The following is a 27,615-nucleotide window of genomic DNA, read 5'->3' as shown; positions in this document are numbered from 1 at the left end:
TTGAGAAATTGATTTCTTGCTGTGTGGAGAAATGCTTTATCGATACTCACCTGCCACCATCCATTCTCATGTCCAAAGGGCCGTCCTTCCGAAGGGAAAAACCTCTTTCAGGAGCATCAAGTTGCATGGAGGAACATCCAAGATCCAAAAGAACTCCATCCAAAGTCCCTGGCTGCACTCCAGCTTTCATTAATAAGCCTTCGGCCTGGCTAAACTGGCCTAGCATAGCTCGCATCTGTTTGCTGTGAACACACGCAGAAGATGGAGAAAACACTGCTGTTACATGAAAGTCTTTCTTAAGGTCTATGATCAATGGAAGGAGCACATCCTATTATTAAATGACTTAACCAATACATATTTACTGTCAACCACAAGCTCAGTACTATAAAAAGACATATGGATATGGAAACTCTACATCTTTGATTTCAACACTAGAGGTGATTTAATGTAATTTTATTATTGCTAATGAACACAGTTTATTTTATACCTTTGTGAAGGTATAAAATAAGCTGATGGATTTAAAGAATTCCTTTATCAGACCAGGTATTTCACGTTTTCTTTTAAAAAATATTAAATCTATACATTGGGAAAAGAACCATATACAAATCTATAAAAAAAATAAATTTAGAGAGAACAAATGCTGGCAAGATGTGGAAAAAAGAGAACGAACCCCTGTGCACTGTTGGTAGGAGTGTAAATTAATATAGCCAGTAGGGAAAAGAGTATAGAAGTTCCTCAAAAAATTAAAAATAGAACTACCATGTGATCCAGCAATTCCACGTCTAAGAATATATCCAAAGGAAATGAAAAAATACTGTGAAGAGTCACCTGCACACCCATGTTCATCAAAGCATTGTTTACAATAGCACGACATGAAACCAACTAAGTGTCCATTAAGTGAATGAATGGATAAAGAAGTTGTGAATTAGTATTCTGCCATAAATACTAAGAAAATCGTGCCATTTGCGACAACGTGGGTGAGATAATAATGCTAAGTAGAATAATTTAAAAAAAAGACAAATTCTGTATGATCGCCCTTATATGTGGAACCTAGAAAAAAAATGAAACAGAGAAACTCAAATACATAGAAGAAGAGATCAGATTCATGGTTACCAGAGGCGAGGGATGGGAAAAGGGGAATTGGATGAAGGCAGTCAAAAGGTACAAACTTCCAGATAAATAAGTACTAGGGATGTAATGTATAACTGGTTACTAGTTAACAATGATGTATGGTATGTATGAAAGTTGTCAGGAAGTAATTCCTGCCCTGGCCGGTGTGGCTCAGTTGGTTGGAGCATCATCCTGTGTACCTAAAGGTCTCAGGCTCAGTTTCTGGTCAGGGTATATACCTAGGTTGTGGGTTCAATTCCCACCCCAGTTGGGGCACAAGCAGGAAGCAGCCAATGGATGTTGTTTCTCTCTCTCCCTTCCCCTCTCCCTAGAAATAAAAAATAAAAAATCAATGAATGTGTCCTTGGGTGAGGATTAAAAAAAAAAAGGAAGGGACTCCTAAGATTTTCAGCACAAGGAACAATATATAAGGGTCACATCATCATGCCGTACACCTTACACAGTGCTGTCTGTCAATTATCATCTCAAAAATTTAATGAGTTAGACAATTTAAATATAATATGTAAAAAAAACAGAAATCAGCAAAAAAGATACATCAAACATCTTCAAGGCAACCATGTTAGCTTTCTCCATATTCTCCCCATAATTTACAATTGCGGAGCTGTGAAACTGCACATCTGAAGAATGAAACTATACATAAAATAAATGCCTCCTTGCAGAAGCAATGTTTCAGCTCTCAGCGGGGATTCTGAAGTGAATGGAGCATTCAAAATCAACAGAACGGCAAGAAGTTGGGATCTCCTTGCAGCTATACTAATTCTCCTTCCTACACAAAGTGAGATGCTGCCTTCAGGGCTCTTCAGAAGCCTTAGGGCAACTGGCATGCATTTTGGAAAGGGAAAGAAAAAAGAAAAATTGGGCAACATTCCCAAGACCTCTTTCCCTCCATCTACAGGTGGGTGGGGTGAGTGTGGATTTCAACAGTGTTGGGAAATTCATGTTTATGATTATGATTTTTTACTTATTTATGTTGTTGTTTAAGGAGAAATTCACAAATCATTGGTAATCTTTTCTCACATTTTGATGAAGACAGTCATTTTCAGATTCACTCACCAAATATTCATCGAATATCTGCTATATGTCCAGCATATGCTACATAAAGGTTAATACAATGATTAATAAAGCATGGCTTTCTAAGCTTTGAGCTGATAGGAAGAAATGTATAAATAAATAGTTTGCATAACAAACTCATAGGTGCTAACACTGGACAGATAAACAGATTGCCATGTCTGTATAGAAATCCTCATTTTATTGCATCTTGCTTTATTGCACTTTGCAGATACTGTGGGGGTTTTTTTACAAGTTGAAGTTTTCTGGGAACCCTACGTCCGGCAAGCCTATCGGTGCCATTTTTCCAACATCATTTGCTGACTTCGTGTCTCTGTGTCACATTTTGATAATTCTTGTAATGAACTTTTTCATTATTATATTGTATTTGTTACAGTAACCTGTGATCGTAATGTTTGATGTTACTATTGTAATTGTTTTGGGGTGCCACAAAGCACACCAATATAAGATGGTGAACTTTATTGACAAATGTTGTGTGTGTTCTGACTGCTCCACTGACCAGCCATTCTCCCATCTCACACTCTCTCCTTGGACCTCCCTATTCCCTGCGACACAACAATATTGAAGTTAGAAAGCCAATTAATAACCCTACAATGGCCTCTGAGTGTTCAAATGAAAGGAAGAATTTTACATCTCTCACATTAAATCAAAAGCTAGAAATGACTAAGCTTAGTGGGGAAGGAATGCCAATAGCTGAAACAGTCTGAAAGGTATATCTCTTGCACCAAACAGTTAGCCAAGTTGTGAATTCAAAGGAAAAGTTCTTGAAAAAACTGAGAGTGCTACTCCAGGAGAACACACAAATGGTAAGAAAGTACAATAGTCTTATTGCTAATATGGAGAAAGTTTTAGTGGTCTAGATAGATCAAACCAGCCACAACATTCCCTTATGCCAAAACCTAATCCAGAGCAAGGCCCTAACTTAATTCAATTCTGTGAAGGCTGAGAGAGGTGAGGAAGTTGCAAAAGAAAATTTTGAGGCTACCAGAGGTTGATTCATGAAGTTTATGGAAAGAAGCCATCTCCATAACACAAAAGTACAAGATGAAGCAGCAAATTATCCAGAAGATCTTGCCAAGATATTAATGAAGGTGGCTACACTAACAACAGATTTGCAAGGTAGAGGATGGTACCTTGGACTTGAACAGCTAGAGGAGAGAAGACAATGCCTGGCTTCAAAGCTTCAAAGGACAGGCTGACTCTCTTGCTAGGGGCTAATGCAGCTGGTGACTTGGAGATGAAGCCAATATTCACTTACCATTCTCTAACTACTATGGCCCTTAAGAATTATGATAAGTCTATTCTGCTGCGCTCTAGAAATAAAACAAAGCCTGGATAACAGCACATCTGTTTACAACATGGTTCACTGAATATTTTAAACTCACTGTGAGACGAACTGCTCAGAAAAAAAGATTCCTTTGAAAATATTAGTGCTCACTGAAAATTCACCTGGTCACCCAAGAGCTCTGATGGAAATGTACAAGGAGATTAATGTTGTTTTCATGCCTGCTAATACAACATCCATTCTACAGTCCATGGATCAAGGAGTAATTCTGAATTTCAAGTTTTATTAAGAAATATATTTTGTAAAGCTATAGCTGCCATAGATAGTGATTCCTCTGATGATCTGTGCAAAGTAAATTGAAAACATTTTGGAAAGTATTCACCATTCTAGATGTCATTGAAAACACTTGTGATTCACAGGAAAAGGTCAAAATATCATTAACATGAGTTTGGAAAAAGTTGATTCCAACCTTCATAGATGACTTTCAGGGGTTTAAGACTTCAGCTGAGGAAGTAACTGCAGATGTTATGGAAAAGCAAGAGAACTAGAATGAGAAGTAGAGCCTGAAAATGGGACTGAATTGCTGCAATGTCATCATAAAACTTTAACAGATGAGGAGCTGCTTCTCTTAGATGAGCAAACAAAGTGGTTTGTTGAGATGGAATCTACTCCTGGTGAAGATGTTGTGAATACTGTTGAAATGACTGTTGTGAAGACTGTTAAAATGACAATACAGGATTTAAAATATTACATAAACTTAGTTGATAAAACAGCAGCAGGGTTTGGTAGGATTGACTCCAATTTTGAAAGTTCTATTGTGGGTAAAATGCTACCAACAGCATTGCATACTACAAATAATTGTTTGTGAAAGGAAGAATCTATCGATGTATCAAAGTCCACTGTAGTCTTATTTTAAGAAAATGCCAAAGCCACCCCAACCTTTATCAAACATCACCCTGATCACACCAGTTAGCAGACATCAATAATGATACAATAACTTCCACCAGTAAAAAGATCACGATTCACTGAAGACTCATATGATAGTTAGCTTTTTAATTTTTTTAGCAAAAACGTATATTTAAATTACGGTACGTAGATTATTTTAGACATAATACTGTTGCACACTTAATAGACTACAGTATAAGCAGAACATTAGGTACTGGGAAACCAAAAAATTAATGACTCACTTGAAATATCTGCTTTATTGCAGTGGTCTGGAAGTGAACCTGCAATATTTCCAAGGTATGCCTGCATTTGGAAAATACAGAATGAATGCTAATTCTAGCACTAGAAATAGAAACAATAGAATTTTGGGATTAGAGGGCAATTCACAAATCATTCATTTAACTGATGTTGAATCTTTTCCCTCGCCACCTTTGCTGCTGGTTGAGGAGGAGAACAGCAATTGTTTTAATCACCTCCCATTCACCTCATTGGTGAAGAAGGGATTCCCATTCTAGGATTATGGAAATGGCCAAACACATGACACCTGACACTGCACAGATGAGATGGGCAGGAGTCTATTAATCTCATACACTCTCTGTCCAGGGGAGGAAGATATCGCATGCTATACATGGCTAAATGGGGGTTGCATTCAGGAACAGAGTGGACAGCCAGAGGCTGTGGGAAACAGGATTTTTAGAATCAAGAGGGTGGGGTCCCCTTGGTTCCCATGAGAGAATGTGATTGGCTTGATTGAATAATTCCCTGGCTGACAAGCTACTGAAATGTGCCGCTCAGAGATAAGTAGATACTCTGCCTGATCCCTTTGATAAGGAGGGTTATTTGGCTAACAAACTTTGTCTGTGGGAGCAGAGTGGGAAGCAGAACTTATGACTAGGCTATTTGAGGGTCTCTCAGTTTCCCCCAGATCAAGAATACATAATATTGGGCTTTAATTTTAGGCCTTATATCACAGTAATCTAGCTCATGTTTGAACACCCAGTAATAGAAATTCACTTTTTTTTTTTTTAAAAAGCCAGTTCTGTTAAGTTGATAGCTGTTTCCTGACTATTTATTTTTCGTCTCTGGTATCAGCCCATGTAAAACAACGGAAAGTCTATAACTTAAGGCAGCCTTTCACATATCTACTGTTAGCTTTTGTAAGGGATATTTGTTACATGCCTCTTAGGTGCCAATCTTTCTGTTCCACCTGGACCTCAAAACTTCAGCCATGTATTTTGGGAGAGGCTAATCATATCTATTATTATTTATGTCCACTTGGATAGGCTATAGTACCCAATAACTTAATCAAACACTCATCTAAATGATCCTGTCAGGTATTTTGTAGATATGGTTAATATTACAATCAGTTCACTCTAACTGAAAGACATTCTCTTCCATGATATGGGTGTGCCTCATCCAATTAGCTGAAAGATCTTGGAGCAAAAGCTGAGGTTTCTGAGAAGAGGGCATTCTCCCTCACCACTGCAGTATCAGACGTGTCAGTTTCCAGCCTGCTGCCTGCCCTACCAACTTCAGACTTGCCAGTCCCCACAACTGTGTGAGCCAAATCCTTGAAATAAATCTCGTTATGTATGTATATATATGCACACACACATGTCTGTGTGTATATGTATATATGTATATCTTACTGATTCTGTTTCTCTTGAGAATCCTGATGATATAGTATCTCAGGTCAAGAGGTAAATTTCTGATAAGCTAAGCTAATTTGCACACACTGTCCCCAGGGCCTCTGTAATTTGTTCAGAGACTGGTATGTGTCACAACTCTGGCTGATGAGATACAAGAGATATTTCCTAGGAAATGAAGGGAAAAGTTCTTTTTTCCAATGAGTTAATGGAAGAAAAAGGTTTTTCAGAATCTCACTTGCTATGAAAGTAGCACAGTTTTGATTATTACTAGCAGATAGCTTGACCCAAAGAAGAGAAAGGATGGCAGAAGTTTTAGCCAAACTAGAAGACAAAGTAGAAAGAACGGCCAGGCCACGAGACTGAGCCCCACCTAAAATCCAATTTGTCTCTGAACCTGAGAGTTATCTGAGCCCATAAATTACCGTGGTTATCAAACCAGCTTGAGTTTTTTCTTTTACTCACGATGAAAAACATCATAGTATAGCTTTATGGTCCTCAAGTCTTCTTTTCTCTAAATAACACAACTAGTTTCTTTTGCTGTTCTCCATACTAGTTCCCCTTTTCTGAATGTGTTCCCATTTGCTGATGTCCCTAGATCTAAATTCCATAATGATCAGCATAGAATAAAGTAAATTCTTGTCTCTCTTGTTCTAGTTATTATATTAATACAGGTCAAAATCAAAATAGTTTTAGAATTGACTTCACAACGTTTACTTACACTGTCTAACACCCTTGATTCTTTCCCATGTATACCGCGGCTAAGCCTGTTTCCTCCATAACTGTACTAGTGCAGTTTTGTTTTGTTAATTATTTCAGATCTAAGTACAATTTCTGCCCTACACATTTTCTACAGTCCTTTTAGAATCCAGGTATTACCTTAACTATAGAAATCTTTACACTTCACCAAAAGCCTCAAACGAATCACTATGGCCCAGTCTTTATTCTTCAGCCATCACAGCTGATATACTTGTAAAACAAAAATAATCTCTTATAGGAGATGTTTGCATTCTTGAGTGCCCTCAAACGTAACTGTTTAATACACAATATTCATAGCTTTTTGCCTCACTGTGAGTAAAAAAAAAATGTAATCCTTGTGGTACAAAACTCAACATAATGATATACAAGTATGAGACTATCATATGGGGAAAAAGTAACATGAGGCAACACCATAAAGTAAACCATGTGTTTAAGGCAGAGCTTTCTGATGCTACATCAGTTATATGTTTCTAGAATTACTAGACTGTTCTCAGAGTAAAGAAACCATCCACAAAGTTTACTGACCAAGCTGTTAAAAACTTAGCTTTAACTTCAGACCTTGGGGCATTATTTCATACATGTAATTCTGTTGTGGCTAATTTTCCTCAACAGGCAGATTCTGCCTCTCTTCCTTCTCTCCTTTCTCTCCTTTCCTGTCTCAGGTCCTCTCTCTTCATTCCTTTCTTCCCACCCTCCCTCCTTCTTTCTTTCAAATTCTAATTTTCAATATTCTTGCATATGCATTTTACAAGCGTTATAAAACAAGTAACAGAAAAGTGTGAATTGGTCAGGAAGGATCATGGTGGTCACAAAAATAGAGTGAAACCAGGACATTTAGCCATAACTACAAAGGCACAATTTGTTCAAATCACTGTCATCATTTGTCACTACCCTAGCCTCCCGAGACTATAAGCAGAATGCTGCTTGTGGCTCAGAGCACATGCTACAAGAAAATGGTTCTGCAACCCAATCTGAAGAAAAGTCAAGGGGCCTAGCAGTAGACTGCCAATAACACCTTAGTTGTTATAAGCCATTTTTGAGGTTCTTTGACTATGGTAAGTATTGTTAATCTTGACTCTGACAAGTCATTTGCACTTGGAGTACCAGTTAGAGGTCTAGTTTATCATAAAAGATTAAGGTGCTCTAGTATATACTGAGGCTAGTGATGTAAGAGCAGCTACTACTCACTGTGCATCTGAACACGGAACTTCATCATTCTTCTAGCTGCACACGGTCTAATGATAGGGGTTAGGGATTAATTACCCCACAGATTATAGAAGTGGATCCAACTCACAGGGCTGAACATCTTGTAGTTAATGAGAGTACTTATCCATCTTAGCCTCAGGAACGCCAAATTCCCATGGCTTACAAAATGCCTGAAATAAAAAGGCACTTTTTGCTGCCCAGGGATAAATAATTTTCAGTTTCATGGAGAGGAGAGTTATTTGTGTAGAATCAGATTTAAAAAAAAACTGGGATGTTGAATAAATCAATTTTTTAAATGTAAAGTATGAACAGAAATTTTCACAAAAAACTTTGCATTTGGAGGCTCTTTCTAAGACAAACTAGGAGAGAAAAACATCACAATTATTTTTATTATCCTAAGATTTAGCACTCTTCTATCTTAACCACAAATATTAAATAAATGCTTTAAGTGATGATATACCTCTAATCCCAAGTACAGTAATTTACCTGACCATGACACACAACAGACAAAAACATAAAAATGATCCACAGAATGACTAATAATGATGGTCTTGACTCTCTCTGAATCATTTAACTTCTGCTGTGTAACAAACCACCCCAACTCTTAATAGCTTAAAACAATAGCTTATTAGCTCATATCCTGTCGGTTGGCAGTTTTGGTTGATTCCTTTGACAGCTGGTGATTCCTTAACAGTGAGTTGATTAACGCTCACTCACATACTGGAAAGTTGGCGAAGGGAAAGACGGTAACTGGGCCGCGTGTCTCTAGCAATAAGTCAGCTAGCCCAGGTTTCCCCAGAGTGGTCTGGAGTGCAAAGTAGCAACGCAGGACACCCCCAACACACAAGCACTTTTTAAGTTTCTGAGTATGCCCCATTTACTAATATCCCATTAGCCAAGCAAGTCCATATCTCAGTTCATACTCCAAGACCATAAAAACAGTTTGGCACATGATAGAAAGAGGACAGAGGACGAGAGGGCACATACAGAGGAGAGAGAAACTGTAGTGGCCAGTTTTGCACATAATATACCACACTCTTTGTATTTAGGAGTGACATTAAAAGTAGCAAGGAAAGCCGGTGTGGGGCAGCGGTTGAACATCAACCTATCATCCAGGAGATCAAGGTTCGATTCCCGGTCAGGGCACATGCCCGGGTTGAGGGCTCGATTCCTAGTTGGGGGCGTGCAGGAGGCGGCCGATCAATGACTCTCTCATCCTTGATGTTTCTCTCTCTCCCCTTCTCTTTTCCTTTCTCTGAAATCAATAAAGATCTATTATTTTAAAAAAAAATTAGCTGCCAGGAACAGTAGCCAGATCCTTAGTTTGTTTCATTGAACTTAACTGAATCCAGGGTTCACTTCATCATAAAACAAGTCATTCATTTTGTGTGTGCATTTGGGGAATGCCTAGGTGATAGCATTCCATGAGAGGATATAAGAAGAGCAAAATCCAAATCATTTTGGGGGGAAAGTTCTGCTTACTGTGTGGATCCAAATGTTCCTCACATCAGTATCAGCATGAATCCATGAAAATCCGTGTGCTACCTATTTTCCAGTCATTAAGTTTTATTGGTCTGTAGGCACAAATCAGGGGCCACTGCTGCTTTCACCGCTTCATTAGGCCTCCCGAGCAAGCAATTCAGAGGGAGCCAAAACAGTGGATGAAGCGTGACACTCATATTTAAGCAACAGTAAGAGCAAATACTTGGAGAGTACTTTCTGTGTGCCAGGCCCTAAGGTAAGTGCTTTATACTTAGTTTCATCCTCATGATAACCCTATGAGGTAGGTGACATGGTAACCCACATTCTACAGATGAAGAAACAAGTAGAGAGGAAAGTCACTTACCCAAGTCAACTACTAAGACTTAGAATGCAAACTCAGTCCAGTCTGGCCCCATAGTTCATGTTCTTAACCACTACACTGTAATACCTCGCAAGTTTCTATTTATTTAGCACCATTTCAGAACTCTAACTCTTCACTGTTATGACCTTGTCGTGATCCACAAATCTGTCTGGTTTGTCTGATTTTTTTATTAAAATGCTTTAATTGTTTCCAATGTCTGCCATCTCTTCATCCCTATAGGTCTGCAGATTCAGAGCTCAGCAAATTTTTGCTAAATAAAGATTATCTACCAGGTGCTGGGCACAGGAATATGAAAATGAACAAGAGCACACAATATAAAAAGGTATATGTACAAATGCATATAAATCACGGAGCAAATGTTTCATTTCTTCCTAAAATAACAGTGGTAGAGTGGAAAGGGGAAATGGCATCATAAGGCTTACCTTTAAATCTTGACTCTGCTACTTATTACCCCCGTGGATTTGGACAAGTTATTTAATTTCCCTCAGTTTCAGTTCCCTATATCTCGTGGTGTTTAACTTTTTCCCCTCTGAGGCAGCCTGGTATGGAAGAAATATCTCAACAAGTTCTGGAGTCAGACTGAATCAGACTATTAACTTTCTAATTATTTATTCCCCAAAGACTCAGAATCCTCATTTGTACTATGCAGAAAACAGAGCAATTTCAACCTCACAGAGCTTTTGTTAAGAGAATATTAATTAGTGTACATGAGAATGAATACCTACTAAGATGCCTAGGCATAGGAAGGCCCTCAATGAATGTTACCCCTCTCCCTTTGCTCCAAGCTATTTTTCTTCCCTTAGGTGGTTGGTTATAATTTGGTCATAGCCAATTGGGAGCTGGAAGCAACGGCAAGGATTTGTTCGAGAACATCAAATGCAGGGCATACTGGTTGTGACCTTTTGACGACAAGGAATTTTTCTCCAACCTCTTATGTGCCCCTAGTGGGCTGTATTTCTCCTTCCGCTTCATCATGCCTCTGTGGTAGTTTGAGAACTGTTCACTTTTTGATATGCTAATGTTTACCATACACATGGAGCTCTTTGAAGACATACTTACATATATCCATGATATTTTAATTTTCATACTAATTTTGATCACTTTTAAATATCACTAAAAGACATCTTTGCTCAGAAACTTTGATAGAATTATCTTTACTGACCATTTTCTTTCCCTTCAGGAAATACTTTTTAAAAATTGATTTAGCCATTCATTCACAACTCTCATACATCGAATTGAATAAAGTACATTTCAGAAATGATAAAATGCAATTATATTTCTATCTCTCAGTAACCCTTTCAAAATTTATTCAGTGATGTAACCTTCCCTTGTTCTGGAATAACAGTTTAGCAAGCCCCATAACTTTTCCACTCACTAATATGTAATAGATGGTCCTGTGGCTACTGTGAGTTGTAAAAATAGCTCAGAAATTAGAGTGTCTAGTGCTCAGCTACAAAAACAAACAACAGATGAATACTTACTGAGCAACTACTAAATGCCAGGCACTGTTCTAGACACCTGTGATATAAATAAATAAAACAGATAAAATCCCAATGTTTACAGAACTGACATTCCAGGGGATAATCAAAATCAATATATTCCAAGACTTCCAATTCTGTCTACAGTAGTTTGGCTTGGTCAGACCAACCCTCCTACTGAAAAACCTAGAAAAGCTGGGTAAGATCATAAAAATCATTCCTATTTGAAGGAATCAGAGAGCTATAAAAGCAGTGTCTATCCCTCTGGGGCAGTACTTTCTAAAACTTACATCTTCTGAAAGTAGTTTAGATGAATTCTATCACAACTTCAACATTCATTGTTTTGAATGCTTGGCACTGTAGATGCAGAGTACTTGGATGACTGCCTTCATCCAGATTTAATCTAGAGGTATCTAATTAAGAGTGACTATCACAATCATCTGGAATTATGGGTGTTTAATTACTGACTTAAAAAAAGTCAACATTAAGAGAATTATGCTTTATTTTGGGGATTCTCTCCGAGGGGTTCTCATTCATAGTCCTTTCTAAGGAGCAATGGTTAGATACAGAAAAAAAGAAAAGAGGTTGAGTCATATCTATCCAGACCATGAGGAATGATACATTCTCGAGACTGATGACAGTTTTTATAAACTAAGTATGCACAGCAAGCATGAAGTAAATGAGTAAGAAAAATTAAACGCTTACTATTATGGTAAAGGGTAACGGTTGCACATAAGTCTAAGGCGAGGATGACAGCTACTAGAAACACTGAGGCTTGGGAAGTAGGTGTGTGTGTCACTCCCTCCCAGAGGGAAGGAAGAAATTCCAGGAGTCAGGTCACCAGCACAAAGGAAGTGGTCTGGGGGCACTAACCTGTCATCACACAGGAACTGGCCTAGTGTGTACGTCTACAATTACCAATTCACCCTAGTATCTTTGACAGATAAAATGGCAATTTAAATTCAGTTTTAAATAGAGAAATAAAAACCACTAAACACAACCAAGTATTTAAAAATAAAGGGAAAATGTATAATGGAAGTCTGTGGTGTTTTTAAATAAAGAGAACAATCATTAGCTCAAAATTCATAAGTCTGATGTTTGAATTTTTAAATTAATGTGCATTTATTTTATCTATGATACATCTGTATTTATCTTAATATAAGATGTTTAATTTTAAAACAATGTTCACTTTAACCAGTCAAACCAGTGCCCTGAGAAGACATACCACATTTTCCAGCAGTACTGAGTGCTCACTGGTAACGCTGCCGACTATGAGCATATTAAAGTGGTGCAACCAGAGAGGAAAAGGCATGTGGACCTTTCTCCTGTGGGTGGTTCTCATTAGCTTCAAAACTCAGTGTGGTTATTATATAATACGACAAGAAGATTATGGCAAATAGCTAATGGTTTTAGTCAAAGGAAAAGAAAATATGGCCTTTCTGACCTCTTGAAAAATGTTCATTAAAACTTAAAATTGATAGTGTGAGATTTTAGTGGATTTTCATTGCTTTTTTTTTAAAGTTCAGCAGGAGTAAGAAAAATTCATTCCTCTGTAAATTGCAAATTAGCTGGATGTGTGTCAGAAGGAAATTTCTTTCAGCCGTGCTATTTTCCAGTCTCTGAAAGGGTTCTTCTGTCCTTCTCAGTTGCTGAGCTGTATGCCTTTGACCACTGTGTATCAATTCTCATTGTAAAGAAAGTTGGGAGATAATTTCCCAAACCAAGCATGAATTTAGTTTATGTGTATCTTGAGTGCTGTTATTTTTCAAAAGGGTGATTAGGTTCAAAGCTGGAAATACAATGTAAAAATAATCTCTAGGACCTGATTTTTTTTTCTGGGTCAGGTTAATGTTGCTTAATACTGATACTTTCTGGTCCACAAGATTTCACTTCTTACATTATTAACTTAAAATACACTACATGAAAGATTTTTAGATGTGGTCACGCGCTGAAGTTTGCATTTCTAATCCATTTAATAACATTAAAAAATATAAGCCATCTTTATTACAACATCAATTTTTAAGCTTTTAAAACTTCAGTGTCTACAACTATAAAATGTATCTTTCTCTTACAGTCCTCACCAATGCCCCCCAATCTTCTGGGTTTTGGCGGAAGCAAATTATTCAGTTTCTTTGACTCATATATAAAATAAGAGCAACTAGGATCTGCGTAAGGGCTCTAGGGCTTCACCTATGATTTATCTGTGATTAACTCCCACACATTTTACTACTTGACATTTGTGATACACTGGCTGACCTCAGATCAGTTCCACATTCTTCAGAATTTTACCCGTCCCTCTGGAAAACTGAACTTGCAAGATAAATTCATTTTGTATTAAATAAGATGTTACTCTCTGAAAAAACAACCACCATACACTGTCCAAATAATTAGAAAGATTTTAAGGAGTTAAGTACTATCCCAGTTCGATTTTGTTATTCGAAGATTATTATTAAGTTCAGGTAAAAAATATATATTCAGCTCCTAAATATATTTATATATGACATTAAATTAAATTATTTTAAAACCCAGAGGCTAACTGTGGCCCTAGCTCCATAAAAAGAATACCAGTTCTTGGCCATAATAGATTTAATCAATTTTATAATTTCTCTTAATTTAAACCCTACATTACACTGCAGAAAGCAGGGCCTCCTGATAACACTGCAAATATAAATATGACTTTGTCTAAGATCACATTTTTCCCCCCAGGTAATTTCATAGGAATGTTCCACATAATTCTGAGTATATGTGGACTCCAGTTAGAAATTAAAAACAATAAATCACCTATATTTTTAAGTTTAAATTTTGAAATGTTAATATTCTATGCATAGATAGATGCTTCTGAAATTTTTAAGAAAATGAGTCTGTTATAGCCCTTTTCTGAACACTTCTGTGTGTCAGGTACTATGTTAAATACTAGGGCAAGGAAAGTAACACGTGGCCCCTGCTCTCAAAGAGCTCACAGTAAATAATAGTGCACAACTTTACGATTCACAGAATGTTTTACCTTAAGTGATCATAGTCTGACCTTCATCAGAGTCCTATAAATTATATAATGTAAACACTTTTATCCTCAGTATATAATTATTGAAACTTGGAGAGTATTTTTCTCATACATCTTTCTATATGATTATCTAGCACATTAACAGAGGATAGAATGGGTGCTCAATAAATATTTGATAATGAGTCAATTGCTCAAGGTCACACAGCTACTAGTGGTAAAGCTAAGAATTAAACTCAGGTCAACTCCAAGACCAAGATGTCAAAGTATTACTATAGATAGCTTCGAGAGGTTGAGTCAGGGCATCTGTTTGCACATCTCTCTGATGAAACTGATTCAACAACTTCTTAATATAGTAATCCTTGAGCTATGTATACACTTTTTAAAAAAGTAGAATGGCATGCCAGGAGAAAAAGACTATTCAATGCTCTGGTTTTAGCATCCACCCTTGAGGGGGAGGAGGCAGTAAAGAAATGGAATTAGAAAGATCTATGTCACCAATGTGAATGGTTAGGTCACTGCTGGTATCATGAGACTGAGAGTATCTGCCTGATAAAAAACTTACTGTATGCCTGAGAACAGGAGCAATCCAAATATTAATTTTGAATCTTAATTACCTCAAACCAGGACAACTCGGTTTCACAGAGGGATTATATACCTCCACTTAAAAAAAAAGAAATCCAACAACAAAATCTGAAATATTATTTTGCAATAAGTACTAAAATGAATTCATTCAGATTTTGGTGTCAATTGTTTGGGTTAAATGAGCTTTACAATAAATATTTAGTGAAAAGCTACTGGCAAGATCACTGGGCTAGGTACCAAAATGTCCAGAAATGCTGTGTATCTTCAGGCAAGTCATTTCTAGCTGGGCCTGTTTAATCATTATAAAATGTCAGGGCTGGACTTAAAATACCTCTAAAATACTAGGAAGCTCAGATTCAGCAATTTTTGCATAATACTAACTAACATTTATTGAACCCATACTATGTGTCCGGCACTATTCTGAGCACTCTCCTTATATTAAAGTATATAAACAAACACACCTGAGATAGGTACTATTATATTCCCGCATTTTACACATGGGGAAACTGAGGCAGCACAGCTAAGAGTAAAGGTCACCTAGCTCACAAGTAGTCGAGCTGGGACTATACCCCAGGTCCAACGTGCAGGTTCTGAAGCCTGCGCGGCTAGGCACTAGGCCGTACTGCCCATGTAGACAGGAGTCAGCAGGTCCAACAGGGCAAATGAGAGTCGCTATTTATGCAGTTACACTATGTGCCAGACACTGACTATGGACTTTATGGTTGTTACTTCATTAATCTTTACAAAACAATAAACTCTGAGGAAGTTATTACTGTATCTATTTTATAGGTCAGTAAACTGACTGAGAATTTTGAAAAAAATCTATTCATTGTCAGACATAATGGCAATCTGAGATTCTAACCCTGTTTGCTTTGTTTCCACCTCAGCTTTAACCAATGTGTAATATTATAATACTCTGTAAGAAATACAGTAATTTTAGAATTGGAACTCATCCTATACATTTTGCATCTCCAAAGAGTCTGTGTGTATATATAATATAAATATGCTTTATATTCCTAAGATGTGTAATAGATATTTAAATATGAATTTCATATATGTATATACTAACATTATACATATAAGCCATTTAAAGTTTCAAAAACCAAATATTACGATTTTATTTTTCTTAATTTCAGGGAAAAAGAATTACCAATATGGAGCTCTCCTATTAGATTTACATATAAGTGTTTGAATTTACAAGGGAAAACAATCATATGTGAGGATTAATATGTGAGGATTAATAAGTAGATAATACATTAAAATAATTGTAATAATTATTGTTGAATTTAAGGTCTCACACTGAAGTTCAAGAGAATTAACTTTCCTCAGACTAAATGCAGGCATATCCTTAACTGACACAAGTGAGTTATTTCACAAACACATCTGGCATTGTTTTATAAAGGGTTTCAAGAACACGTAGGTCACTACATAAAAAATATTTTCCTCTTCTTAAGTCCAAATGATGGTCCCATCAGATCCCATTTGAAACACACTGGAAGAGCTCAGCATGTGAGCTAGCGCCTGGCTGGCTCAAGAGCCAAGGGACTTGAACTCCATGCACTGATGGACAGTGCATATTTTAGTACCTTCAGAAAAAAAGTCAAAGTTGAGAATGAGAAAAATCTGACTGCAACTGATTATATTACATTTGTACAAAATGATATTGCCCCATCGCTCCCAAAGAATCTACTGTTGGTAGAAAGCAACTGAAATGCTAAGGAGTCCTCTTAAAATAAGAGGGACAGCAATAATGCCAACAAGCATGGTAGAACTATGCAGCCAATCAGTATCCACAGCTAGAGTAATAAACAACAGTAGTAATATGCAGCTAAGCCCCTTCCATAAGATAGCAGTAAGGCTTGAAATTAAGGAAAATAAAACCATAATACTTGGCTTTTGATTAGAAACTTTAAAAGGCTTTATATGGATTATGTTAGTATAAACATATATAAGAAATCATATTTAAATATGTATTACACATCTTAGGAATATAAAGCATATTTATATTATATATACACACGCATATATATTTGTGTATTATATATAATTTCTTAGTTCTAAGAGGGAAAGAAATCTAATTGGTCAAAATCAGTCATAAAATTTTAACCATGTTTCTGCAAAAAACAGCAGTGCCAAAGGGTAATGCATCGCTAATGGCTTCCAGTGGAATAAATAGCTACTCTGACGTCAAAACTTTGTTACACTCCAATAACTGGCTCACTTGGGGTTTCAGGTACAGCAAGTTACATGTCAGTTTTAAATAAAGTTATAAAAATAGAATGCCTGGTGAACCATATTGTCGCTATGCAACCTGATACGTTATGATTTATATCCAATAAGATGTTAACAAAGGTGATAGATTATACCAAAATAGTATCTGGTGGTTAGGATGCCCTGCTCCTTAAATTTCAGATTTTAAAATGCTATATTTTACTTGGTCTTGTCCTACAGTGGTAGACAAATGAGTTATCCACTGTTTGCACAAGTGTCAGATTAGAAATAGTTATATATCTCAAAGACAAAGTGATTTATACACTATCAAGATATATCTCCCTTGATAGATATAATAATATTCTAACTAATAAGGAATAGTATGTTTTCAGAATACAAAAAATGCACTATTATGTTAGGAATATTAGTCATTTTTCAGAAAGGATATTTCTCAAAAAACATAGGAATTTACAATCAAAATAGAGTAATTGTATTGCCTCACCCTAGAACTAGACTTGAAACTGTAAGGTAAAAAACCCTGAAAGATGCTCCAATTGTGTATTACAGTAAATAAGGAAAAGATGCTAATTGCCAGAGTCAATTTCATTTTAAAGTGAATGCAAATAAAACCTTATAAGGCTTGAAAAGTCCATCAAACAAATGTATATCACGATGACAATGATTTTCTATACTAGTGCCTTGCTATACGTAGACTGCATAAAGGACATATCTGTGATGAGGAGAGAGGAAAACAAAATTCCTGTTTCAGCGACAATATTTACTGAAGACAAATTTATGTGTAAGAAAATATCTAAATTCTAATATTATATAATTATTATTTCTATATTAAAATAGAAATGTTCTATTCTTATATTTAGACATTTATATAAAAGTGTTTTAACCATGAAATATAGAAATCTATCCATATATACGTATTTATTCTATTCCCTTGTTTTGCCTACTTTGCTGTAAGAAGCAGGAGATTTAGACGGACAAATCTCAGCTCCACTATTTACCAGATACTGACTTCAGCCAAGTTACGAAAGCTCTATGAGTCTTCCTTCTTCATCTGTAGATGCAGAAGTGATAAGTAAATGAAATAATGTACGTAATGTCTCTAGAACAGTGCCCCTCACACATCATGTTCTGGGTATTGTTCTAGGCTACAGAGAATGATCAGCACAAAGAATTCTGTCCCATGGAGCTGATATTCTAGTAGGCGTGGGGGATTATAAATGTTTTAAATAAGTAAATTATATAGTTTAATAGGTGATCTGTGATATCAAAAATACAAAATAAAGTGGAGAAGAGTAAGGTCAGAAGTGCTGGGGTTGTGATTTTAATAAAGTGGTTAGGTAGACGTCATCGAAAAGGTGATGTTTGAGCGAATGCTTAAAAAAATTCAAAAGGAGAGGGAAGAACATTCCTGGCAGAGAAAATAGATAGTGCAATGGCCTGAATGCAAGGCATGCCTCAGATTTTTGAGGAACAGCAAGGAAGCCAGAGTGACCAGAGCAAAGTGATGGGGGGACAGAGAGGTAATGAGGAGGGCCAGACACTGTAGGGCTTTGAAAGCTACTGTTAGTTCTTCATTTTCTGTAAAATAGTTACCCTGCAGAGTTTTCAGCAAAGGGATGGCATAACCTGACTTATGCTTTAAAGGAAGATTAATGGCTGCTGTATTGAGACTACATTGAGGAGGCAGGAAGGTTGGGTAAGAGATTATTACCAGTGAACCAAGTAAAAGATGGTAGTTAGAAGTAGGGTATTAGCAGGGAACATGGTGCAATCTAGGTATTCATAATGTATTTTAAAGTTACGGCAATAGGATTTCTGATAGACTGGATGTAGGGTGAGAGAGGGAGAGAGAAGTCAGGGATGGCTGTGAGGATTTGGGCCAGAGCAACTGGAAGGATGGGGAAAGCTATAAGTAAAGCGTATTTTGGGTAAAGATCAGGTGTTCAACTTTAGTTACATGAAACTTGAGATCTCTTTATATATCCAAGTGGAGATGTCAATAAGGTATTTTGGTATACAAGTTTAGAGTTCCAGACAGATTAGTACGAAGCTAGTATTTTAAAGCATTAAACTTGATGAAGTTACCGAGAGTGTGAATCTAGACAGAAGAGAACCAAGGAACCAGATTAATACTGAGGAAAGAATACTGAGGAAATTATGATTTACATTAAAAATACATATTTTAAGTATTTATTAATTGCAATAATAATAATATTCATTAAGATGCTTACCTGGTCCTATATTTGGGGCCTTCACACATGTGTGTTTAAATTCCAGGTAGAAGAGAGTAAAGAGAAAGCCTACGGAAATGACAGTTTCATTTACTCACCAACTCTTTCATGTTTGTCTCAAAAAAGTTCTTTCTCTCCAGCCTTCCTATGATGGTACAGTGCGCTTCTGCCCTAGCAGGGGACAGCCTGCACCGTCACATTCCACAAGCTACTCCGCTGGCGACATAACTCAGACCGTGTAAATTTAGGGGAGGGCAGGGGGGTATGAAGGCAATGAGCACCACACCTGTCTATGACTCATTAAATAGGGCTTGAGCCAAGCTTGCATTTATAAACCTTAAAATGTCTGTTTTGTTTTGCCACTGTTTTCTGTTGCATCAGCCATCTTTGGAAATCTGCATTTATCACCCATCACACCACAGAAGCCACTTCATAAAGTTGCTGATTGACTCATTCCATATTTTACAATTGCCTTGATTACCATCAATCACAGAGGCTTGCACATTAGGTGATTAATATAGTATAGCTGTTATTATTGACATAAAGCAATGCTACAGGTAAATTCTCAGATGAGTAAGAAAGATTCTTTTCCTCCACATACAGCCCTGACACATGGTCATATCGTTCTGTAGTCAGTATCTACAACTTCAATGTTACACAAAATCTTTGACATCAGATAGCCTAAGCCTAACAGAGCCCTCAATGTGCAGAAAAGGAAATTCAGAGGAGGACAGGAATTTGTCCAAGTCCAAATGGTTAACTGGTGGAAGAACCAAGTGTACTCAGAATTGAGGTCCACTGCAGGAGACTGTGAATAGTGTACAAAAATGAACATGTTAAGGAAACTCTATTCGAGGGCACTCAAATTTTTTTTCACCTTTATCCCTTAATATCCAGAGCAAAATCTTGGTACACACGATTTTTCTTGGTTCCTACATCACAGGATTGTTGTATCATAACTGATCCTCAAACTGATTGATAACTAGGTGACATGTAAGCACAGGATCTGGAAAGACAGCAGAACGAGGTCCTTCACAGGGTAACATATTCTAAAGCAGGGTCCTCAGTCTACATTGATTTCTGAGTAGTTGTGAGGGGGAAAAAAGCAACACAAAAACCAACAGATGACCACTAATTGTATCTCATGCTGAAGTGATATATATAAGTTTAATAATGGTAACCTATGTGATAAGTTTGTTGTGAAGATTAAATAATAACTGTAAAGTGTTAAGAACATTGACTAACACAGAGTACAGTCGGTAAACAGCCATCGTCATCATCACCATCCTAAGCATCATTGTTATTACTATTATTCTGATGTCAGTGTCTCCAGTGCAGAGGAGAAATAAGAGTACACTCTTCCCCAACGATGCAGGGGGTGGCTACCTGAATGTCTAATCAGTGACTTGTGAAGGCCTTTCGGAAGAGCCATAATTGATCTATTTTCCAGTACATGTTTTACACATACACAAACACAGATAGAAAACATATCTATCTCTATACCTATCTATCTATGTCTGTCTGTCTGTCTATCATCTATCTATCTATCTATCTATCTATCTATCTATCTATCTATCTATCTATCTATCTATCTATCTATCTATCATCTATCTATATCTATCTATCATCTATCTATCTATCTATCTATCTATCTATCTATCTATCTATCTATCTATCTATCTATCTATCTATCTATCCATCCATCCATCCATCTATCTATCTATCATCTATCTATCATCTATCTATCTAGTCTCTATCCACCCAGCCAGCCATCCTGCCGTCTGTACACCCATCCATCCTCATATGGCCACATTCTCTGGATAGAAAGGGGAGTAACAAGTTTCGAAACAATCTAGTAAAAGATCACTGTACTCATTTCTGATGGCTTTACAAATGTAATACTTCTAGAAAGTTCAATTGAAAGTTATGAAAGATTTAGAATTTGGGTATATTAGTTGTTGGTCTGGTATTTATTTCTGTAGACTAAGTTGGTATCTACTACTATTCCCAAAGATGAGACTTATACTCACGGGAGGTTCTAGGAAGTAACAGATAAAATAATATAGAGATAGGGTCTAAGGCTTTTAGTTAAGGTAGGACACAATTCTTGAAGCCGAATAACTAGAATATTTCTGGTGAAAGGTGGTGGCATTCTTAAATTGGCCAGGTTTGGGAAGAAATAATCAAATTATAGTGATCAAACATTTTTTACTCCTTCCTCTAGAAGACCTATAAGAAATATTAAGATATTTAGGCAATGCTCTCTCTTTAAAAGTGGAGTAGTTCTTTTAGTTAGATGTAGGGCCCAGTTAAGGCAGACAGAAAAGTGAGAAGTCCTTCTCAGTAGGCCAGGCTAGCGATGGTGAGAAGTGGCTGAATTAAGGATATATTTTGGAGTAGCCAAGAAGTATTAGAGAGGGATAGAAATCACAGATGACTTCTTGGTGTGTGTGGGGGGGGGGGGGGGGGTCCCCCAGAGCAACTGGGTGCCAATTACTGAGACAAGAAACAGAGAAAAATTTTGGTGGGAAGGAAAACATATTTCATTTTTGGCCATGTTAACTGGCAATTTTAAGTGGCTAATTAGACTAAACATTAGTTGAGTTTAGGGGATAGGTCAGGGCTGGACATAGAAATTATAGAGCCACCAGTGTAGAGATGGCCTTCAGAAGCTACTGGATCAATCTCTGAAAGAATGTAGATAGAAAAGAAGGCCAAAGACAAAGGCCAGAGGCACTCAAAAAAGTAGAAGTCTGTTAGAGGAAAACGAGACGAAGAAGTGAACCTGATGAGAAAAACCAGTGACTTTGTGGTCATGGAAACCTAGAAAAAAGCCATTATATCAAGAAGGAAGAAGTGGTTATTTCAGTAAAGCAGTGAGGGTGAGAGCTCAGTTGGAGTGGTTTAAAGAATGAATATGGACGACTTTTCAAGGAGTTTGTCATAAGGGGAAGAGAAAAGTGAAGCAAAGCCATAAGGAATTTGGAGTTGAGATATGATTTTTAAAACTGTAATATTAAAAATGTTTATTTGCTGACAAGGATGCTCCCATGGAGAGGGAAAAACTGATCTTGCAGGAAAGGGAAAATTTCCAGAGCAAATTCCTTGAGAAAGAAAAGAGTGGGGTTCAGTGATTAAGTGGGGATGCTTACTTTAGAAAAGAAGTACTTCTCCACTATAACTAAAGGGAATACACAGATGCAGGCAAGATGGTGCAGCTGATAGAAGAAATATGACATTATTCATATTTTATTGTGCCTCTTTTATCTATAGGTGGCAAAGTCACTGGCTGAGAGAGGAAGAGGGGAACTACGGATTAAAGAAGAGTGGAGCTTTGAATAGTTTCTGGGAGAAGGGGAATTTACTGGCAGTGATAAATGTCTGAACTTGTGATGCCTTCTTTGTTGGCTAACATTGCAACTCTTCCCCTTTCCTCTCATCAGCACTCCCTATCCCATTTCCCTCCTATATATTCTTCTTAGCACCTGTTGATAATTCAACATATATTTTACCAGAATGTATGCTCTATGAAGGATGGGTTTTTGTGTATTTTGTGAGCGAATAGACCCCCAGCACTTGGACCATGCCTCACACAGAGTTGGTGTCCAATTAGTATCAGTTGATTGAATGAATTTGTGGTAATAAATTTGAAATTAGTCCAGTGAGTATAATTATATACTTTTTTCCTAGCAACGTCCAGCTGCAGGTGTGGAGTAAGCAATTAGTTGGGTTTAAAAAATTTGAGAGGTTACATGACGGAGGAGGTAAGGGGGAAAGTGAGTTACATAACAGAGGTGCTGGATATAAAAAATAATTATTGTCCCTGGACATGGACTAGAGGTTGGAGGACACCAAAGGGCTGAAGGACAGACAGAGTATTTGTGTAGGGGATCTAGAAGGACAGGAAGTCATTATTAGAGAATGGAATGTTTGAAACGGGAATTTTAGAGATCTAGGGAATGATCACATGAGTGAATGGCAGAGATGGTAAAGAAGAAAAATTCATGAGAGTTAAGGAAGCAAGGAACTGAGAGATCAGGTTGTTGAATGGAATTCAGATGTGAAGACTGGTTAGCAGCATATTTCTAATGTTGATTTCTGGAGCACCAGGTGCCTAGTATCTATGATGCATCTAAGGCTTTGTGAGTTATTACAAGGAAAGTCCATTATACCATTATATTACTTCTAGACAGCATGGGAAATCTCAGAGCCCTGGAGTAATGACTCATTCATACAAAAAAAATGATGACCTAGTAAGAATAAAACTGATAAACAATTTCTTGAGAGAGACATTTATGACTCTGGAGTTAGTTAAAAGGCTTGTTCTCTGTAAAACTAAAAGTCTTATTAGTTATAAAATTTACTGTTGAAGGTTATATATGAAGAACAAAGCAAAATTCTGACCAAAACACGAAGTTTCTAATTTAGCAACAGTGGGCTGGGCCAAAGAATGACCTTTTTTTCCCCACCCCTTTGGTAGAGAATAGTAAATCCAGTGTGGTGGGAACATAGCAAGAGAAGTAAAGGGAGTAATTTTGCCATCTCTTTGAATTTGCTTCAAATATTTCTCTCGTTAGTAGAGCCACTCTCCCGAGAAGCCAATGGAAGGTTAGAAAGTCGCAGAGCATTTGAGAACAAGATATACTTCAGATGTGTCTGAGGGAAGGCTTTATTCAAAAGGATGAAAGAAAATTCCAGATCTGCTAGTTTTCACTCAAGAATCACCCTTTCCCCAAAATATCTGCAGAAATCCCTGAAACTCCTCTCTTATACCCCAACCACAAACAATGCAAGTGGAATAGGAAAGTGAAGAGCTAAAGTTGACAAGGTGGTTGACCTGATATATTTTATTAGTGATGCAGAAATAACAATGTTTTGAATGCTACTGGCAAGTCAAAGGTCACTGATAACAAGAGAGACGATGCTTTTTCTGGCAGGTGAGAAATAGAATTGAAGGTGATTTCCTAGACAAGGAACCAACTAAGAGAAGGTTGCTTTGGCCTTTGAATCCATAATTAATTTTGCTGAATCAGCCATGCATACTGCCCAGAGTCACAGTTAGGCTCCTGTGCCCCGACATTTACGCACAAGAAGCAAATGATGTGCCAGCAGCAAATTATGTATGAGAAACATCATTTTTTAAAGAAAACAAGTTATAAAATATCTCCTTAGTGTACTACCAAATTAGCAAAACATCACATAATAGCATCATTTGTTTAATAGGGCAAGGAAGCTAAATTATACAACATAATAACGTGCATAACGGATGAGCATTACCTGTTTAATGATGTAAAGAAATGACCTGCCCGTTCATGAACACCTACTGAACCCCTCACAAAACGAAAGGCAACAACACCAAGGTTTAAGAAGCATAAATTCTCCCCTTACCGAAAATAAAACCTACTTTGGAAAATGATATATTTACATGTTATAATATAGCATTAGGTGAAGTACCAGAGGGGTATTTCAATTTTTAGCTAAGTACCTAATGACACGAGGTAGAAGTAGCAATTCTAATTTTTATTCACCTAATAACAGACTTTCAAAATACATGAAGCAAAAACTGATAGAACTGAAAAAAGAAAAAGACAAATTCACAATTATAATCAGAGATCTTAACATCCAACAAACAAAAAAACAAACAACTACTGGCAGGAAAGAATATCCACAAACCTATAGACTTTATATTACGGTGACTGTGAGTGAATTTTTTTATACTTTTTTACTTCAAATGTTTTCCATAGAGCTTATAGTACTTTTTACGATAGAAAAAAATAAACCTTAATTAGAAAGTTATATATGCCCGGCCGGGCATGGCTCAGCCGTTGAGCATCAACCTAGGATCCAGGCGATCGGGGTTCAATTCCCGGTCAGGGCAAATGCCCGGGTTGCAGGTTCGATCAATGACTCTCTCATCATTGATGTTTCTATCTGTCTCTCCCTCCCCTTTCCTCTCTCTGAAATCAATAAAGATATTAAAAAAAAAAAAAAAAAAGAAAGTTATATAATGTTAGCTAGTTTCTCTGGGTAAAAAGTATCATGCTTTGAATTTAAAACCATGTGCAGTTATTCCATTCCAAAGTGAAATGTCTTATCCCCAATTTATTCACTGTCACACATCTATTAGATCCTTTTATACCACTGTTTTAAACGAAGATTTTTTAAAAAATCTTATGTCAAGATATTCACATGTAGTAGAAGAGAAACAGGTAAGGGCTCTATGATACAATAAATTCTCTGATAGAGATAAGGCGTAGATGTTAAGGAACACAGAGAAGATCCCTGCCCGGGACTCGGGAAGGCAAGAAAAGCTTGCTAGAGCAGTAGGAGTATGCTAGGTGAAGGAGCAGGGAAGGTGGTGTAGACTCAATGCACAGAAGGGACTGCAGATTGGAATCAAAGGATAGGCGACAGGGGCGGGGTGGTAGACAGGGACCATTGCATAAAAGGCTTTCAACCTCTAACAAAAGGACTGTGAACTTCATCCTTAAAAGGTGAGAAACCACTGAAGGTTTTTAAACCAGTGAGTACACTGATGAGATCTATAAAATAAACCAATAGTGTTCTCTTTCAAATACTCATTGCTATCTTCAACTAAATATAAATTACCAAGAATGTGATAGAAGCTATTGTCAAACTCAAAAATACTATTCTGAATAAGTTTAAAAATTTTGAAATTAATATTATAGTTACCCTATTTTAATTTATTTTAACTAGCCATTTTTGGTTAAAATAAGCTGCTTAACAGCTTTCCTTTGATTATTTTTCTGGTTGCTTTCAACCCCTTGGATGACTTGTTAGTAAATGATGTAAAAATAAAAAGTGATGCAAAAGCCTTATTAACTGTTAACTCACTTTACCTTTAAGCCACCTTGCTGTACCTCTAAAAGTTGATTATGGGACAAAGACGTCAGCAACACAATAAGGAAAGAATAAGTTTTTGGTTCTGGATTTATAGCAAAGTATTTTCTTTCCCCCCAGGAAGCTCTGCTCCAATTACCAATCAATCTGAAAATGTTCTCAGGTTCTGCCTTACATAAGCCTTGATTTGTGGGTCAAATTATAAAAGATACTAACACTGATGTTTATAGCATAAAAGTATGAGCCAATTCACTTCATAAAACAGTGAAAGGGGTACATAAATAAACACTTTTTTTTTTGAAAAGTTCCTTTTCTTGAACAAATTTAATGTCCTATGAAATTAAGAAAGCCAGTCACAGAACAAAATTAAAAACTGTATTAGAAATTACACAATTGTGGCAAAATTTACCACAATTCAAATATGTATTTTTAATTCACATATTACATTTTCAATAGTTTTCTCTCCTGAGAAATTACAGGCATGTATAAAGTTATATGGATAAATATGTCCACCATGGACCTCTTAATAAATATAAAAATCAATAATGAGATCTTTTATATTCTCTTTTTCTATACTTTGAAATCCAGCACATTTATAGAACATCTCAATTTAAATGCCAAGATTTCTTCAGAAATACTGATCTGTCCAATATGGTAGCCACAAGCCACATGTGACAGCTCACTGAGCACTTACGATGTGACTCATGTGACTGAGGAACTGATCTTTTTTTTTTTTTAAATATATCTTTATTGATTTCAGAGAGAGGAAGGGAGAGGGAGAGAGAGATAGAAACATCAGTGATGACAGAGTCATTGATTGGCTGCCTCCTACACGCCCCCGACCGGGGATCGAACCCACAACCTGGGCATGTGCCCTGACCGGGAATCCAACCCCGATCGCCTGGATCCTAGGTCGACGCTCAACCGCTGAGCCACGCCCAGCCAGGCTCAAAGTTTTAGTCTTCATCTAATTATTACTATCTATATTATTTAATGTAAGGCAATTACTTTTTGTCCTAATCTAAAATAGTCAAACACAGAAGCAGAAAACAGAATGGTAGTTGCCAGGTGCTAGGGGGTGGGGGGTCTTATTCAAAGGGTACAAAGTTTCAGTTACACAAGATGAGTAAGTCCTAGAGATTCCCTGTACAACATGGAGCCTACAGCTAACAATACTGTATACTTTAAAATTTGCTAAGAGGAAAGACTTTACATTGTGTTCTTACCACACACACAAAAATAATAAATAAAGAGGGTAGGAGTAAGCTTTTGGAGGTACTATATATGGCATAGACTGTGGTGATGGTTCATGGATGCATAGTCATCTCC

General features: G+C 36.9%; 1 protein-coding gene across 2 annotated transcripts in view; it reads right to left on the bottom strand.

Annotated features, from left to right (window-relative positions):
• Positions 1–27,615, bottom strand: part of METTL15 (methyltransferase 15, mitochondrial 12S rRNA N4-cytidine) — a 136,243-nt gene that overhangs the window by 34,655 nt on the left and 73,973 nt on the right. For both annotated transcript variants that reach the window (XM_081155750.1, XM_081155751.1), the window contains exon 4: positions 51–242. In XM_081155750.1, the coding sequence (XP_081011876.1) occupies positions 51–242 (192 nt within the window). The remainder of the gene's footprint in view (positions 1–50; positions 243–27,615) is intronic.

The sequence above is a fragment of the Miniopterus schreibersii genome (assembly GCF_964146895.1).
Source record: "Miniopterus schreibersii genome assembly, chromosome: 12".
Taxonomy (NCBI): Eukaryota; Metazoa; Chordata; class Mammalia; order Chiroptera; family Miniopteridae; genus Miniopterus; species Miniopterus schreibersii.
The sequence above is the reverse complement of the archived record's forward strand: the minus strand, read 5'-3'. Positions and strand labels throughout refer to the sequence as shown.